The 19,176-nt window shown below is 42.4% G+C and overlaps 1 protein-coding gene across 11 annotated transcripts in view; it reads right to left on the reverse strand.

Annotated features, from left to right (window-relative positions):
- Positions 1-1,827: 1,827 nt before the first annotated feature.
- Positions 1,828-19,176, reverse strand: part of LOC146682733 (uncharacterized) — a 54,619-nt gene continuing 37,270 nt past the window's right edge. For 3 of the 11 annotated variants that reach the window (XM_085446726.1, XM_085446731.1, XM_085446722.1), the window contains 11 exons: positions 13,813-13,938; positions 11,511-11,662; positions 10,492-10,634; positions 9,750-10,003; positions 8,622-8,934; positions 8,130-8,310; positions 5,135-5,239; positions 4,974-5,024; positions 4,826-4,880; positions 3,650-3,928; positions 1,828-2,459 (listed from right to left, as the gene is read on the reverse strand). In XM_085446726.1, coding sequence (XP_085302852.1) covers positions 2,449-2,459; positions 3,650-3,928; positions 4,826-4,880; positions 4,974-5,024; positions 5,135-5,239; positions 8,130-8,310; positions 8,622-8,934; positions 9,750-10,003; positions 10,492-10,634; positions 11,511-11,662; positions 13,813-13,938 — 1,670 coding nt within the window. In that variant the 3' untranslated portion in view covers positions 1,828-2,448. The remainder of the gene's footprint in view (positions 2,460-3,649; positions 3,929-4,825; positions 4,881-4,973; positions 5,025-5,134; positions 5,240-8,129; positions 8,311-8,621; positions 8,935-9,749; positions 10,004-10,491; positions 10,635-11,510; positions 11,663-13,812; positions 13,939-19,176) is intronic. The other 8 variants (XM_085446733.1, XM_085446725.1, XM_085446732.1 and 5 more) reach the window with 6 other exon arrangements.

The following is a 19,176-nucleotide window of genomic DNA, read 5'->3' on the forward strand; positions in this document are numbered from 1 at the left end:
TCCCGAGCTGGGACAGAAATATAATAAACAGTGGGATAGTGATAGTTGGAGCCTGGTTTTACTGTAGTGAGTTTTCAGATTTTCTCAGATGTATCAGAGAAGCTGCATACAGTAAGTCTAGTTTCTCAAGTTTAAGATGTGCATCTGAGTCAATGCTTGTGTTCAGAAGAATTAGTCTGTGACAATACACTTAACCAGAATTGGTCCCCACGGATGTCTTTCCTTGACTAACAAAAGCAGCCAGATCTAGCCATTTGAGAAAAACATAGATAATTAACACCTCACATTAAAAAAGACAAACCTTTTTACTATGATACTGGTGATTTTTTCCTTTTGAGGGCAAGGCCAAACCCGGAAATGGATTTTAGACTTAGCAGAAAATCAGCCTCTGATGATGATGATGATGATGATAATAAGAGAATCATCACAGTTGTGGTTCAGGCTCAATGCTGCCCCCATCTGGAGCTGAATGTGAATCACCACCAAACTGTATTTACCACAAGTCTGCTGCGTCTTCTATCTAAATTCGTGAATCTTGTGCCATATGAAGACATCTCTACCAGTAACTGATGCTGAAAAGGTGAAAACTGGAGGATAAAATGTCACCAAAATGCACTAAACAAATGTGTGATGGTTCAAATTCCTCGCTCAGACCTTCTTCACCTTTAAGTCAGTGACTGGGGTCACAGTGACGTTTGCTGTGTAATCACCCCTGCGCTGTATTTGAGTTCTTACTCAGTCTTTTGTTTTAATTTCTTCTCCTGCCTTCTGTGTTATCATTTTTAGACTTCATATCTGTGTTGGTTGTTTGCCTTTTGAGTATTTCCTGTTTTAGTTTGAAGTGAAATGTGTCATGTTTTTTAGTATGTTAGTCCTCTCCATGGTGGAGGGGGTTTGTGCCTTAGCGATCCCAGGAGTTATGTTTTCTCGGACAATTTGCCTCTGGTCACAGGTCCTGGGTGAGGAGCCAGATTCAGATGATCCTGTTCAAGAGGAAATCTTGGATCCAAGTGATCTCACCTGGAGCAGGAACACTGGAGTCCCACCCTGCAGCCTGGCCTGGTGGAGAAAAAGTGCTCATTGCCTGAATCAGCTACGTGTCCACCACCCCCCTGTCTTCCCATCACCTCCTGAAGGAACAAATAAATGGGTCTGGAGGTGCTTGTAGGATGGAGCAGCGGTCGAAGGAGAGTTCCTTAGCAGTCTGATTCCTTGCTAACTTTCAGACCGTTGTACAGTGGTGCCTGATGCAGGGATCTCTTTCTGTTACCAGAGGACGCAGACGGTCTGCTGAGAGACTCCGGCTTATCAGCTTCTAATAAAGCTACATTTCAAAAGAGCCAAACATTCACACCACTTAATTGAACAGTTTAGATTTCTTCATCCATATTTACAGGTCTCACTGAAAGGATCCAGGATCATCTCATCACTGCAGGTTTTTCTTTGGCCTCTCTGTAAGCAAATCTAATTTCATTCAGCTCTAAACTCTAAACTTTTACCATAGCAGTTGCAGTCCAAGTCTCTGGGTGTTAACTGCCCAGTTGTCAGCTTAGAAAGGATGCTATCTTGCTCTCACAAATTGTATTAGTCCTGTCACTTAAAGAACATAAAAATAGTAAAACCCAAACCTATGAAGGGTTGTTTCTGCCATAAGTCAGCACTTTTAAACAAATGATAAAGTCATTGCAAAGGTTTTCCCTTCCACTTGCTCCAGAAAGAAAGACAAAAAAGTTAAGTTCAAGTCCAGTGTGGCGAGGGCTGTAAATGTCTGTTAGACGAGCGTTTGTGTATCGCCGACAGACGCACACAAACACACGGAGACCTCGCTCCCTTTCATAAAGCTTTATTTCACAGATCCCCCGTAACAGGAGGCCGAGGCAGCCGGGCTCATTATTCATTTACATACACTGTGGCCAGTCCTTACCGATGCTCCCCGTGTTAAATAACTCAGTAATTCAAGACAAAAAACAGCAAAACACACACGCACACACACAATGCTCAACTTAAGGTAACAATAACAATATCATAGCGATGGTAATAATAACAACCATTGTCAAATATTATGTATTTCCAGGATTTTATACTGCATTTTCTAAAATTTGTTACACAGTCAGTCATCTTTAAGGTGCACCATAAAATCTGCATGTGACGTTTCGGTAAAACTTGACAAAAATGCTGCACCAGAACACGCGGTGAAGACAGAGAATACTTAAGCTTTTTATGTTTTTTTTTTTTAAATGTTTCAGATGAGTTTGTTTGTTTGTTTTTTTCCAGCCAGTTCTGCTCCTCCTTGCTGTCCCACCGCTGTGGATACCGTGGATGTGGAATCAGCGCAGGTGAACGCTGGTTGTTTTGTTTGGCACGCTGTTTTATAAGCCGCTGTGGTGTGGCATGAATCTCATAGCTCAAGCAGAGACGAAAGGCGCGTCTTCGTGGATGTGTGGCGACTCACAGGACCTCTGCGGAGGAGGAAAAGAACAAAACCAGAAGCCTGAGTGTGTGTATCGTTCGTTTTATGTTTAATATGTTCGATGAAAATGAGACTCGTTGTTGAAGGGTGCCAGATTGATTTCGGATGAGGGGACAAGTTTTCAAAGATTGAAAAATAGGTTTTAGGTCCTAAATCCTGGGATTCTGTTCTGCCATGATCGATCACAGGAGCTTAATCGTCAAATTAATGAATTTCTCTATCTCAATAAATCATGGTCAGTCCTCCAAATGATCTCTGCTTATTGAAATCTTCATTAGTGCCACTGAAGTCGCCTGAGACTGAGCTATTGCTGCAGCCTTGCACGCTCATCTCTGACTTGATCGTTCTTGGTGGAAACCTGGCTGAACAGAGGTGCTGAGATGACGTGCTCCAGCCTGCACTTATCCCAGCACCTCTGGCCCTGTGGCAGGTTTCAGCAGGACGATGCTGCCTAAAGGACCCTAACTAAGACACACCCACTCCACTCCACACTGCTTCAGGAAATCATTCCTCCTGTTCTCCATATAACTGAACAATAATTCTTCTTTCTGCGACAGGTGAACTCACCCTTCACACACAATTCTGTGCAGCTGCTTCTTAGATTTATGTGTAAATATGATTTATTAATGTCATTTGAATGTTTCTCTTGCCCAACCTCAGTCTTCTTTTCTACTCTTCTTTAACTTAACCTCAATTTAATTTCCTCTGGCACATGCTGGCCCAACATGTTCATCAGAGGCGACTGTCATCCAGGAATTCCTCAAAAATAGATCCGGACGCTTGTGCAGATGATGTGCATCACGTTCAGAGAATTCCGTACCTCATATTAAACTCCTTCTATATTCTAATATTCTAATGTTCTTAAGCTAGCAGTGGTTTTATGTCTCACTTCTGCCACACTGGGTTTGGTCCTCGATTCTTATCCGAGGGTGGCGTGTTTTCTTGTAAAGTTTAGCTAATAATGGAGCTGCTGTTACCATGAGAAACATTCTTGTGCAGCTGATTTGTAAAAGTAAACCTACTCCTGCAACAATAACACAGTGTTGTTGGGCAGATACAGAATTGTAGCCTTGTTACATTAGCATGCTAATGTTTACCATATGTCTTAGAGTAGATGGGCAGGACTGATAAGCAGCCACCCTGTTGCTCACATTCCTGTTTGATGTTGTGTTTCTGTACCTGCGACATGCTGAGGCTTCATGGGGCCTGTTTTCATCAAGAAGGGCTCTCCTCCCTCGAACGCCATGATCGGCTCACTCACCAGCCCGCTCTGCTGCTGGCTGGGGTTACCGCTGCCGCCGCTGTTGTTCAGTTGAATGATCTCCTCGAAGTCAGTGCCGTTGGCTGAGACGCCGTTTTGGTGCACGGAGGGCTGGACGCCGTTTACAACAACAGGGCTGGGAACGTTTTGTGCTGGGTTGAGCACCGATGCACTGGGGGCCTGCAGGTTTCCAGGAGCTGCAGAGAAATTCGTGGACAAGTAAAGGACATTAACAACCTTTTCAGATGTTTACAGAATCAGTCTAACATTTGGACACATCTACTTATTAAATGCAGCCTTTTCTTTAATATTCTTTAGTCTCTGTCATATGTAAACTGTTAAAATAGCCAAGATCTACCAAAATCTCAAATAACAAGATTATTGTATGTGCAGCTAATCGCTTTGAGACAAAACTTCATGCTTCCTTTTGCATTAAGAGGTCAAGTTTAGAGAGTTTTTTTCTACTTTTGGCTCTTTATGATTTCTTTGGGTCAGTAAAAGTAGTTTTCCCTAATGATCCAGTTAGGTTGGACATACTGGTGGACATACCGCCCACAAAACATTTCTGCTCATGCCTAAGGTGTCGCAGCTTAGACAAAAGTCCAGTCCTGGGACAGGAAGGGAAGAAGCTGATGCAGGAAACAGATACCGGAGGTTTTATCAAAGTATATATCTGCAGGAATCTCCTGCAGGGAAATCTGCCAATGTCTGTGTTTTGTGTCCGGTTACAACAAAGAGGAGGTACACGACAAGCCGAAACAACAGCACACCCTCCTGTGTCACAACAGAAGGAATAAACTGCCTTTTTATAAGGTCATCTCAGGTTTCACCACACTAACCTACTGTGGTGGCATGCACTAGCATTATATTAGCACTCCATTGTCTGGTGGAACCTCAAAGCCAAAGAAAGAATGCCCATTTATTATATACAGTATATTTCCTGGGTTAGTAATAGACCTTTGGGTTGGAAAAGCCCCAGGTGACAATCTCACAAAGGTGGATATAGTCTTTGAAAAAGCCAAAGTAGAAACGTGTGAATGAGTACATGTGTTCTTTTGTGACTGATTTAAAGGTTGACGAGGGGTGACGGTTACCTTTACTCGGCTCTGCGTCCTTTCCGTTGACCTGAGGAGACGCTTTGACATCCCTCTGTGATTGCAAAGAGCAGAACAAGACTCGTGTTATTCCACAAAGGCGAGCAAGTGTTCAGTCTGGAGCCTGTTTCGAATGAATCACACCGACCTTATCTCCCGCATCGCTCTTCCGAGTCCTCTTCATGATCTCCTCGAGGCGCTGTGCAGATCAGACAGAGAGATCAGTGCTCTTGTTTTTCAGCTCGACTGTGAACTGTCTGTGACTTTCTGAACTCTCTACAGATGATATTTTTCTCTCTTTGGCCTCACCTTCTTCCTCTCCAGGCGCTCCTGCTCTTCTTTCTGGAAGTGCTTCTCCCTCTCTATGCGCTGACGCTCGGCCTCCTCGCGGGCTTTTGCTTCAGCTTCCTCCCTCTGAAATAAAGAAGATACAAATATGAAGCAAGTTTAAACGTTTTTCACAGTAAAACTAAAGAAAAAGAAGAATAAGCGTCCCTCCTGCTCTAAATCTTACCAAGTAAAAGTTAAAGGTGACCGAGGGTTCAAAAGGGAACGGGATATTAGCCTAACACTGTCCACACAGCTGTACAACATATTATAGGTAGTGTAAAGGTAGATTTAATAAGAAAACTTTAGTTTAAATGTACCTAATAAAGTAACATACAGGTAGAAATAAAAGAGAGGCTATATATGAAACATATTTTCTTGTATTTACAAAACAATGCACTATGACTTTTTGATGTGACTACAGCTGGAATAAGCTGTGATAATACGGCTGCAGTTTGGGGAGGGCCTCGGAGAGGACTGGCAGTGCCTACTGGGCCAGTAAGATCCCCACTTTCTGAAGACAGCCATGAGAAAGGACATTTTCAAAGCCAAAGCAAAAGCCAGAGTACCCAGAGAGAACCCACACAAACTCCACAAAAACTCACGCCAGCCTGATGGTGGACCTGAACTCAGACATTTTTGCTGTGAGGCAACAGTGCTAACCACCGTGCCACCATGCAACATAATGAAAATAGCAAATGAAATAAGCAAACAAGCTCATTTGTGCTATAAACGCTGCGGTTTATCTGGGTGATTGTGGCTGTAACAAAGCTGTTTTTTAACCCGACTCTTCGGCACTTTGAGGCTTTCATCCAGAAGAAAGAAACTCCCTCTGCAAAGGCTGTGAGCTGTCAAATAATATTAAACCAGCCACCTGTTGCATATGTAGACAATTAAAAAAAGAAAGAAAAAAGCTTCTACGAGCATGACAGATAATGCTTGAGGCCCTTTCTTGCACACATCTTTACATTTTGCTAAAATATTTCAGTTTTGAGTCAATAATTGCTTCAAAAATATTTATGAGACTGACTTCTTATAACCATCTGACACTTGTCATGTGTGCTGCAATCAGCAATCATATGTTGAGTGAGATGGGGCTCCTTACACCATTAAAAAACATGCAAATGAAACCAACTGACCACCAGGGGGCAGCACCTGCTCAGCGTGGTCTGCAGGTCTGCAGCCTTCAGGTCTGACCTCATATTATTTAACCCCCATTACATACTTGACTGGATATTTAAACACACATATGTTTAAAATGCAGCAGTGAAAACAACACAAGGTGTCGTGAGGTGCAGCCAGCTGTTTTTTATATCTTGCCTGCATCTTCCCCAAGCCCTGCGCATTTTCAGACCATTTAGCTGAACACTTGAGCGAAATGACCTCTAAAAAAATATGAGGCCACTCCACTGTGAAGCAAGCTCGCTGTCAGGGTGGAACAATGGCCTGATTGAGAGGAGCAGGGGAGTCGAGACGAGCTGAGTGCTTCAGGCATGGCGCGCACTGACGCTGCTTATCCAGAGCCGAGCGACCGAGACAGAGGCAGCACAGGCCCGTCGCTACCCTCCACCATCACAATGGCTCCCTCATCGCCATTATGGAGGTCACCAGCTGGAATGCGCCCACAGCAGACAAGGGCCCTCTGACTGTTAGTGCTCATGAGTGACAGCAGCACATACTCATACTCTTTAATCTGCCCAGATGCCAGACAGTCACAGAGGCTGATGTTTGGGCTCACAGCAGCACAGTTTCCTGCACATTAATCTGCCCAGATGGTAAATGGGCTTACTGCATGTGGGGATCACTGGGATTCATGGTGGTTAATGGAAAATTAAAGTGGGGTTTCACAGCAAAGGGTATTTACAGTGGAGTTGATGATCTGTCAGGAACGGGTGTCTGATTCTCACTGGATTACCACAAACACGCCGAAGGGGTTAAAGGATAATTCTGGTTTATTTCAACGAAGTGTATTTCCCACTAATGTGTCCATTGTAGCTCTGTGGGTCACTCTGGATGTATACTATAAAAATGTTCTGATGTTTCAGAACATTATGGCCCAAGTCCATGGAAGCTCGTTTCAACCAGTGATCTCAAAATTTCAACTGACACAATAACTTGAAATTTTGAGTTATTACTCCGAAACCTTTGGAAACAAGCTTCCATACATCCAGTAGACTTCCATACTTTCCCCTTTGACTTTTCTCAGTAATTATGCCTCTGAGCATTTAAATTTAGGGAGAGAAGAGCTCTCAATCAGACAGCACAGCACTGAGATTTTTTAATTTATTGCCTTATTGCTTTTTGATCAGCTTCTAAGTTTCTCTTTTTGCACTGTGATGCTTATTTCCTCATGAACACCCCACCTAACACTTTATTTTTTGCCCATCATGTTAAAGCTTTGTTCTGCACCTAACTCGCACATCCCTGCCTTCTCTCCTCATGTCCTCTGGCTTTTTCCTTTTTCATTAAGTCGCACCTTCTCATTTCCTTTGCCCTACTGCCTGTGACCTGAAAATCAATCTCAGAAAGGATGTCTTGAAATCCTTGAATGTATGTGGAGGACAGAGGGGAGAGGAGGCTTGCAGGAGGAGCCATAATCGAGGATGCACAAGTGGATCCTTTGCACCCTTCAAAGTATGAAGAAACAGCTCAATGCTGAAGGCAGACAAGAGACCTCAAGAGAAGTGGTAAACTTTGGCCCATGTGTGCATTTTATCATATTACGGTTATCATGGTGTGATGGAAGGCAACTCGAATCATTGTTCCCCTCCTGAAGCCTTTGTGTGGACTAAATGAAATGTACTGAAGCATATTTATACCAGAATCTATTAATTTTTTTACTGACTTAGCTTAAAGCCCGGGACTAAACCACCATTAAACCCAGCGTTCCTACCTCCTGGACTCACGTATGCACTGGTCTTATTCAAGTTGGAATGACATAATCTGCAGCATCTTAATAACTCCTGTCATCACCCACCTGTCTCTGCAGCCTCTCGTTCTCCTCCTGCTCGACCTTCGCTCTCTCCTGCGCCTCCTTCTCCTCCTGAGCTCTCCTGGCTTCGTCTCTCAGGCGCTGCTGCTCGGCCATGAAGCGAGCCTCCTCCTCCCTGCGCTTCCTCTCCTCTGCCTCCCGGGCCCTTGCCTCCTCCTGCAGGATCCTGAGGAGAAGGTTCTGCGTTACAAGCTGCATTCGCATCAGCGGTCTGTGGCGCCCTCTCCTAAATAATATCTTTTTTGAACGTGTGCCTGAGATGATGCATTTTATTATGTTGTAGGTTTGCTGACATTAAAGCAACTGTGTTGCTTTAATGTTTTGTTTACTAGTGAGTGTCTATTTGGGTTTAGATCACAGCACAATGTTAAGTGTTTATCCAAAATCTGCCTTACAAACTCAGGAAAACATGGTCTGTCATGCATTGTGTTATCATATTTTATGAGGCACACAGTCTGTGTGGACAGCAGGTCTCACTTCTTCTTTTGCTCCTGCTCCAGACGCTCCTGCTCCTCTCTCTCCCGTTGCTCTCGGGCTTGTCTGCGTTTCTCTGCGAGGACGCGAGCGGCCTCCTCTGGGTCGTTAGTGCCTGCCGACGGCCTGCTGCTGGCCGGTGCGGCCGGGGTGGAGGCGGCAGCAGGTGCAGGAGAAGGAGCGGGATTGCTGACGGTGGTCGCCGCAGGTTCTACGCTCGGTACAGTTGGAGACGCTGCTGATACGACCGGCGGGCTGGGAGAAAGAGGAGTGGCCGGTGCGGAGGACACCACGATGGCAGGAACGTTACCCGGGGCTGATAGAGAGGCGAGAAAGAGACGTTTTAACAGTAAGGTCTGATTTAGCATTTAATCAATTTTAAAGCTTCCAGTGTTATAAAGGAAGCCACACAGCGCAGATCACAGCGACAGCGTGAAAAGACATTTTGTCAGACACCATGAGCGAGTACGTCAATCACGCCTCACCACTTTCCTCCTCTTTAAACAAAAGAGCAGCTTCAACATGACGGCGTACTGACAGTCCTCTCCAGACATTTTCTAGATCTATGGTTGTTTCTGTGATTTACACACATCTTATTTGTCACCACAAAGCTGAATCACGTTCTATCACAAAACTAAAGCTGAATTTAAAGATGGCTGCATGTTTCAGCTTCTGTTTTCTTTATCGTTTTCACTGAATAGATGCAATCGGGAATGAAGGAATTATAGATTTGCCTACAAATTGAGCATGACTTGGATGCTTCAATCAGAAATGCACGTTAAAACTTCTTATTAACATCCTCCTGGATGCAGGCTTGAGCATTTGATTTCGACAGGACATCGGTGAACACTCTAGGGTGAGGATTGTGGTTTTATTTTTGCACGTTTCACGGAAGAGTCACAAAACTGTCACTAAATTAATCGTCAAGTTCAGTTCCTGATGCATTCAGGTCACTGTAAGCTGAGCTTACACACACACACACACACACACACACACACACACACACACACACACACACACACACACACACACACACACACACACACACACACACAGATTACTGCATGGTGAATGTCAGCCAAAACCTCCAGGTCACCTTGAAGCCACAGACATCATCAGCGTGATACCCACACTCACTCTTTTTCTCCTCTGAAGTGTCGGGCTGCTGGGGTTCATGGCCCGTTTCCACGGTGACAGCAGAAACCGCCTGGGGCTGCACTCTGGCAGGCGTCTGGGCCCGTTTCGGTCGGGTCTTGATGCCAGGAGGAGGAGGCGTTTTCTTGCCCGAGGCGGTCTTCGCGGCACCTGTTGCTGGCACCAGTGGGGACAGGGGGCGACTTTTGGGGGCGGCAGGTGACGGAGGTCTGTTTTTGGGCCTCAGGGTGCTGAGGAGCAGACAGGAGGTGAAATATGAGCAGAACGAGTACCAGAGATGAGAGAGAGGGGAGAAACGACATTTCAGATCAGTGCAGGAAAAGGTAAAAAGGTTCCCAGCGCTCTACATAAAAAAACAAAACTAGGTCATGTGGAAGTTGGGAGTGACTCAATGTGAAACTCCACATTCAGCCGTCATGAATCTCTGCAGAGAGCCGTCATTTCCTCCTGTGATCATTCAGGAGGAAAACCCGATTCTGTCTGAGAACTGCAAGTCTCACTCTAACAGACCTGCTGCTAGAGTCCAGCAGCGTCTCTTTTAAACGTTAGGTTACTCCACCTTCGACCATCTGCCACACATTAATCTGCTCCAAGGCTAAAGCAGTCTATCTCCCAGCTTCTCGCCTAAATTAACACAGAGTTAATTAACCGTTTGCTTAATAAACCACAGTTTTTGGACATATTTATCTGATGTAAAGCAGGTAATCTGCTGCGATACCTGGTCTCTGGCCTGGATCTCTGGATCGTGGTCGTAGGCGATGCCGTCTGTCTTTTCTTCTGCACTTTCTCTTTTGTGAGAGCGCTCTTCTCTTTTTCATTCTCTCGCTCTTTGTCCTTCTTCTCTTTCTTCTTTTTATCCACCTTGAAGGAAGAGATGAGACAAATAACCAGTTTTTACCTTATTATATAATCGTGTAATTTAAATCCTGCTGGAGCTGGAAAATGAAACCCAGTTCATTATAGCTGCAGTCTTCTGAATGTTATTAGGTATAATACTTTTCATAAGGTTTGTGTGTGATTCATGCTGTGTGCTGTAGAAAGACTCAACAATAGACTCAGTCACCTTTTTCCAAATTGCTTTCCCCTGTTTGGGTTTGTTCGTTATTTGTTAAGTTGGATTTGTTATTCAAGGTTTTCTCTGCATGTAATGTTTGACACCATCCAGTGATGTTTTTATAAAAGGAAGTTTTGTTATTTCTGGGCTTCATTTACCATCCATGTTCATCGAATCACCTCCTGGACAAAAAATGTCTCGTTAGCTGTTGTTTTTATGGCATTAACTGGAGCGTTAAAATTAATTTTACTCCACTGAAAACTAACTAAAACTTTTACTACTCTGTGTACTCTGTACAAGCTATTTTAGCTCCTCCCCCTTTAAGCCAACTGCCTTCTGACTGGCTGCCCCTCACAAGTAGGTTTAAGCAGATGGTGGGTGTGGCCTCTATGGCTGAGATGACCATAATAGGGCTGTCACTCCTGTCACTCATCATTCGAATCCTAGAGTGGAAAATTCTGTCTGAAGATGATGACTAGTGACCTCTGACCTGATCTGAAACTTTGGTCCATTATGACAGTTTTGTTACGATGAACAACACACAACAATTATTTATATGAAGTATTGATTAGAATATGATTAATCCTGATGCAGATTTCTGTTACCATAGCAGGATATCAGGGCTACTTAGTGAAAATGATAATATACTCAAAAACTGTTTAATCCTAATCACGCTCTCCTACCGGGGTGGAGTTTCGGCGGCGTTGGCGCTGGGTGATGTCCGGCGTGCTGGCCGAGGAGACCCTCCAGCGCTCTGCGGTGTTCTGGTGCGGGTGATGATGGGAGCAGGCGTTCAGCGGGCTGGCCGAGGCTGAACGGGAGCAGTGGTGAGAGTCTGAGTGACAAACAAACATGCAGAGAGCGGCAGCAGGGCCGAGGTCACACACACATACAAACACACACCATGCAGGGTGGTAAAAACCCCACGGTGAGGCCACACGGCGAACACGACATGCTGACCCTGCTGACCGACAAAGTGACGGAAGCCGAGCTGAAGGTGACGGATTGATCACACTCAAAACACAATCAAATTTTATTGCTTTCCATTGTAGCTTTATATTTAATTAAAGCATCTTTGCACTTTATGAGACAACACTAGCTCGAGCTACATTTCGCCTCATCAACACTGAATATGAGTTTTACTTAAAAATAGAACAAAATTCTGAAAAAGTAATAGAAATGCACAGATGATGGAGGCCATGTCTTAAAGCTCATGTCTTCCAGAAGGTTTTGGACAATGACACATGTTTGGTAGTTTTGCATCTGTACACCAAGTCAGTGGACTTTAAATCAACCAACCCAGATGTGAGCCAAGTGCAGACTTTCAGCTTTAATTAAAGACATTTAATAAAACTAACTGTCAAGCAATTACTGCCATTTTTATAAGTAGTCCTTCATTTCCAGAGGTTCAAAAGTACGTAGAAAAACTCACTTATGTTTAAATAGAAGGATCATATCCTGGTTGTTTGACTTCGGTGGTGTACAGAGGGGAAATTACAAACTGTCTCTGTCCAAAACCCTGTGGACCAAACTGTGTGACCAAAAGCTCCAGAAAGAAAACAATAAATGTCAGGTTCAGATCACAGAATATATCTTTTCTGTCACTGTGTCCGATTAGGTGAATGTTACATCATAAATTAATGTTGATCTCCAACCAATCGTAGCTTGGCTCTCATGTCATGTTACTGGGCAGAAAAAAAAGGGACAAACAAACTAAATAAACAATTATGCAACAAGTGACAGATACTGGCAGTCAAAAAAATATCGCAAGAGAGGCGAGTTTGCTTTTTACTTCACTTTGTTTAAGTACCTGCTTACAAAACTATTACTATCTCTTATGTTAATGGGTTGATTTTTAACGGGTCTTTTATCCATGAAAAGGCTGCTTTTAGTATTTTTCTTTTGCCTTCTTTACAGCATACCTCTCGTTCTCAATCTAACAAAATGGTAATTGGAATCTCACAGGAATTATCTAAAAGATCTATAAAAAGTTGTTATGTTAACTTCTTTTTACTGAGAAGTATCAGAATAGAGCTCTCTAAAATAAATTTGTTCTATTTATTTTTTACTTTAATATCATGAACTACTGTATGGTTACATTTGTGGTGTTACGGGTCAATCTTGACCCATGTTTTCAATTCCATGCATAGCTCGTATTCATATCAAATCAGATTATGTAGTATTTGCTTGGATTGCTGGACATGTATCGCCATAAGGAGCATTTTCCTTGGGGCAAAATCTTCACCCACTGTCACCTCAGGCTCTGGGTTGACCTTCCGTGAAATGAGCTGCACACATCTTTCCCATACATCCCTGATGGGAGCAAGCTCATCAGATAGTGCTCTAGTATCTCTGTTGTAAAATCTGCTGATATTATTCAAAAGTCTGAAGTAACATTGTTGCCTGGAAAATAGTTCTGCCTGTCGATGTGTCCCAGAGACTGTCAGTGATCTTGTTGCTTGCTGTGTTCACTCCAGCACACCGTCATTCCAAATGTGTCATGGACTGCTTACATCCATGACAACAGTACAAGGCCTCCAACAGATGTTACCACTTTTGGATTTGTATGTTTCGGCAGGAGCAGCTCACACTCCAAGCTATGGCAAGGATTAAAAACAATCTAACAGCTTTGTGTTTTGTTGGCACTGGTTGACATGAAGGGATTTACGACCTCATCATCGTTCATTTTTCTGTCTGTATCATTCAGACTGAGAAGTTTTTGTGATGATATTGTGTAGAACTCGGCATAAATGTACCACGAAGTAAACCAAGGCACAGTTTAGGACAAACATACCACATGCTCCACAAAGGATAAAAAGAACGGGGGAAGATTAGGATCTTATTCCGTTTTGTTTGATTCACAGCAAACAAACTCTTTCCCTTTTATGAAAGGAATGAAAAAAATCACTACAGACAATAAGACGTGTGTGCACAGGAGCAGAGGTTAAGCAGAGTAAGGGTAGAAAGGTATAGCAGGTGTCTTACACTCACGAGAGTCGCTGTTGTTGAGGAGGGTGGCGGCGCTGCGGCTGCGGGCCAGGAAGGACAGCGTCGGCGTCATGAGCCGCTCCACGATCCGGCTCTCCCACGGGCTGAGGCGCAGGCTGCGGGCTGACACAAGAGGGCGCTGTCAGTGTCGAGTTAGTGTTACAGCAGATACTCCTCTTACACACTAAAAAACCTCCCACTTTACACTTTCACGCACACTCACACACCCTCTCTACATCCGATGCAGAGTGGAGTTTTTATGCTGCATTCGTGTGCTGCTGAAAACCTCACGAAAACACACACATGAAGCCGGATGAGGAAATGTTACCTGGTTATGATGTAAACACCTGTAAATAAACACCTTCATCGTGTGTTTATTTAGCCAGACAAACCCTCAGACCGTCAATGTGTTTGTGTCTTCAGGGTTTGAATTCTCAGACAGGAATAAAATGCAGATTAGTCCACAGGATTTTACACGAGTTTCCACCTGCACCTGAATGCAAGCTCAGCTACGGAAACATTTCTGGGAAGCATCAACGCTCACTGGTTGATTCGAATATCAGCAGGTGGAACCAAGAAATTAAATATGATTAAAATTCAATTTTTATTTGATTTATAAATACTTTATTCCAAATCGCTTTGTACAATAAAATCTGTTCTTTTTGTTGGGGTTTGGTTCCCAGCATCCTGTGAGTCAAAAGCTCTGTATGATATCAAACAGGCATATTATTTACACGATCACCTGCACACACACCTATAAGCGAGTGCAGAAGCCCCACCCACCTGCTGTTCAAACCTTTGGTTTGCAACAGGCAGCCAATCAGAGAACGTTCTCCAAAGAGTAGATAATAATGGATAAACTGGAGGCCTAAGAATTAATATATGATTTAAAGGTAAAACTTCAACAGGAAGAAATAGAGCAACTGTAGGAACTATTTTCAACAGCGGATTAATACTCATTTGGTGTTCTGGAGGGAATAGTTTGTGGCAGCACTCTGACGGTAAAAAAAAACTGCATGTCACGGAGATTTTGAGCAACAATGGAGCCCCATAAAGCAGTTTATTCATGGGATTTGTGAACAATAGGAAAAATAGGAAATCCCCAGACTCCTGAGCTCAGTGCTTCTTTAGCTCTGACCGCTGAGGTTTAACTCATCCAGTGAGTCTTACTGCTGCTGAGAAATGTTTGGTCAAACTCCAGCCTGCCTTTCAGACATGATGAGACTCAACACTGAAGAGAAGTCGTACAGGATGAACGCCTGAACATGTTGTGCACAAAGACATCAAATATTAAAAAAAACAAAACCCACACACACAGAGGAGTGTCCCCAGTTCATTTTTACGACTTACCACTCAAAAACAAAGGTAAGACCCACTTTGGCCATTTACACGACCCCACACTAACTGCTAAGGGCCCTCAGAGTTTTCTGGGTTCTGTGCTGTTTGTCCTGCAAGCACAGACGCACTCCTCCGACCTGAACATGGCTCTGCGTGCTTCTTTAGCGAGTCTCATGTGATAAAGGGTCAGCGTGCAACAACAGGAGGATATAATCCAACAGATTGTAATAAAGGGTGGGAGAAAGAAAGAATAAATGGCACTCACAGGAGCGCACGTACACGTGGTTTGAGTCAAGGTTTGACGATAAAGACGTATACAGATAACTGGGTGTGCATTTTAACAAAGTAAAACTGGGCGGTGTATGTATATGCTGAAACTAAAACAGCAAACATTGAATACAACATTTTTAATGATTTATAGATTATAGATAATGATGATTTACAATATTTAAAGCAGTAAACAGTGTGGCGTTAAAGCACCAATAACAACAATCTAAATATCTAATCAGTTACATAATGACAATTTCTACTATTAATGTTAACATTTTAACATTTAGCCCTCCTTGCTTCTTAGATGGTTTTCTTTCTAATCCATGCAGCATATTGTAAGAAAAACAATGTATTTTTAGTATTTATCTAAATGACTAACACATATTATTACACTGTAACAATATGTAGAACTCTAGAACATTTATTTTTTCAGCATACTGCTGCTAATTAAAGAGGTCTGAGAGGAAACTAGACTCTCGTCAGGGTCAGGTGAGAAATGTAAAGAAGCAGGACGAAGCATGAAGCTTGTGCTCGTTTGCCACGAGTGTGGTAAATGTATCTGTTTTTCCTGGAGCTAAGCTTTAAGTAGTTTTTCCACAATAAATAAAAGATGAATATACTCTGTATTTTCCCTGGCTTAAACTCAGCTGTTTTTCCAGAGAACTTTCTGTGAATAGTATTATTAAACTAAAAGAAACTGAAGTAAAACCACAGCCTTAAAAACATGATGCCACATTTAACAAATGACAGAAGAAAGCAGAACTCGTACTTTCACTTCTACCAGCATCACTTGGTAATTCGATATTGTTATTGTCTCAATAACATCACGTACTGGTGTCAAACATGCAGACCGGGGGCCAAAAACAGCTCAGCAAACTGTATCATTTAAGTGTGAAAACTGGAGTAAACCCCTTAGTTACTGTTACTTTTCAATAATGGTAAAAAACAAAAGTACAAAAACATGGTAAGCCTTTTGTGGTGATGCCAACCCGAATACTCAACAGTGGAAATGTCTGAAAGGTTAAAAGTATTTTTAGATATAGAGAAGTTGTTGTTGTGGTTCATTATTAAATGAGAAAAGCTGGGTGAAATACTTTCTGTTGTCAGTTGTTTAAATGTAAAAAGTGGTAACTTTAATTTAAGCTTTTTTGGCTACTGTTACAAAAACTGGGAAAAAATTAAAGATTTAAGCAAACGCTTTTAGGTTTGGTCCACTCGAGATGAAATTAGGCTGCACATCACACCCAGGATCTAAAATGAGTTTGACAGTCTTGCTTTCACTGTTTGGTCCAAAACCCCACAGCCAGACAGAGTCTCACTGTGACGTCTGTCAATTTACGACAGCCGGTCGGGTTTTTGGCGACTTCCTGTCTGTTGTCCGGTAATTTTAACCAACAACATGCTTTTTATAGAAGCGTCCATGTGTGACGATGAAGTTCAGATTCTTTTCATTCCTCTGTTTTAACGACACACACCAGCCAGAGTGTGAGACACCTCACCTACAGACAAACACCACATGTACACAAGGGTCAGTGTGATCAGAGCTGCTACGACTCATTCGAGATGCCGCCACTCTTAAACCTCCACCGTAAAGGCAGTCACCTCTGCTGCACACAGGACAGATCCTTCTCACAGCATGTTTTATGACAAACTGATAACCCGACTACCTCCTGTTGCTAAGCAACAGTGTTTTCCCTCCTCCTCTTCCTTCTCCAATGCGGCAAAGGGAGGCTGAGCTGCCGCCTGCTGATCGACCGTTCACCTCGAGGTACCTGCATCTGTAAACGTCACCATCCCGCCACCCTCTGCAAACTGGCCCAGAGACAGCAGCTCTGCTATCGACCGTCCTTTCATGTGCCTGCAGTATCGGAGTGTCTGTATTAGTGATGATCAAGCACAAAATCTGAATCTGTATTGTGTTCGCGAGCGAGCCGATAACCGAGCTGGTGATTGCACCGTGGGTGATACGATCAATAATAACACGTCATGAGGCGTGACGAAATGAGATGAAGACAGTGTCGCTTAAGTGTGTGTATGTGGGAACTCGGGAGATTGATAAAAGAAGTCTGATAGAGCAATTTAGACATACTATTGTACTGCTGACAAAAAGACAACTGCTCAGTTTGTTACAAGCTGAAAAATATCTTAAAGCGACTACTTCTATTTATTATTATGATTAAATGTCTAATTGTCAGCATTTACCTGAAATTATTCAGTTCTTGTAAAATAACATTTCTTGTTATTATTAACTAACTCCTTAAATAATCGAAAGACAATTACAATTGGCCTGAAAATCCAGTTTTTAGAAGAATTTTTAGTGAAATATTTTTATATATTTGTTACGTGGCATGCTAAAATCATCTTATACTTTTCTACAACCTCAAACAAAAGTTTCAGATATTTGAAATATTATTTTAATGGAATGAAAAAATATTACCTACAGCAATGTTTCAAATTTAACAAATGGATAAAAGCAAAAAAAGAAAAATCCAAATCTGTTGTGCATTTTCATCAAATTCTGGTGGCAATTTGTTTCAATTTACTACTTTGTGTCTATGATTATTTTTTGCTTTTAAAGAGTGAAAAAAGTTTGCATTTTGATGCTGGAGGGGTTGGCGGCGGCGTGAATGTGGCTTGTTTATAGTAAAAGGTCTCTGAAATCTCAGCTGAGTACACATATAACGGATATAAGTCTGAGACAATATGCAAGAGCTTTATATAAATATATATATAGCAAACCTAGATCTGTCAAGTTGTGCGTGACAACAACAATGTAATTAACAGCAATGACAGAAATATTTGAGTAGCTTTTTCATGTTACTGATGAGCTACAGTGAAACTGTCATACTAACTCAGGTTGATGGCTATGCTTCCAAGTACTCCATTTTATCATTTTCCCTCTGAAGCAAAACCTTGTGTTAAGTACTAATAAAAACATGCCAGCATGCTAACACAGTAAACTAAGGGAATTTTATATATGCTAAAAGTCTGCGTGTTAGCATTGGGAGCATGTTAGCATGCTGATGTTGCTGTTTAGCTTGACTTATGTGCACAGTCCACACACGGTGTAGAAATAATCGTGCTAACGCCTATTTAAGTTATACCAACAATTCAGGAAATTAGAAAATCCACTTCTAAGCATAAACACGATCTTGGAGGAAAAACTTTCAACTTGTTGTTGAACCTTACAGAGCTAGCTCGCACAGTTTCATGATGAGTTTCTTATTTTAACTGTAGGGCTTGTTGCTTAATTTTATGCACTGTTTGAACAAGAGGAATGATGTAATATATACTTGAAAAGTATCTTTACATAAACCTAAAAGTAAGAAAATGTCTTATACTACAGTCAAAAAACTGTATCTGATATCTGCGTGCTGGTGTTGTAGCTGCATCGTTATAATAACGTCTGTCCAGGATCAAAATTGTAACAGATTAATCACATGTCATAGCTTTTCAATGTGGGGAAAAGGGAAAAATGCATTTGTCTATATAAAACTCTTCTAAAACAAACGTTCAGCTTGGTTTTAGTTCATTTTGGTCATTCAAAAATTTTGGCTAATGCTAAACTAAATGCTCAGACATCATCAGTGGTCATGGCAATGTTGATCCTGGATCAATATTATTATGATGATAAAAGAATAACACCAACACAGGGATATCAGATTGTGCAGGGAAAATAATGGCCGGAGACTGTGGCATGACCAAAACTATTAACCCTGTGAGCTTGTTGCCTTTGAAACATTTGCTTTAGTC

This window comes from Copadichromis virginalis, linkage group LG22, assembly GCF_057382275.1.
Source record: "Copadichromis virginalis isolate Kocher_CV1m ecotype Utaka linkage group LG22, C_Virginalis_male_GT1.1, whole genome shotgun sequence".
Taxonomy (NCBI): Eukaryota; Metazoa; Chordata; class Actinopteri; order Cichliformes; family Cichlidae; genus Copadichromis; species Copadichromis virginalis.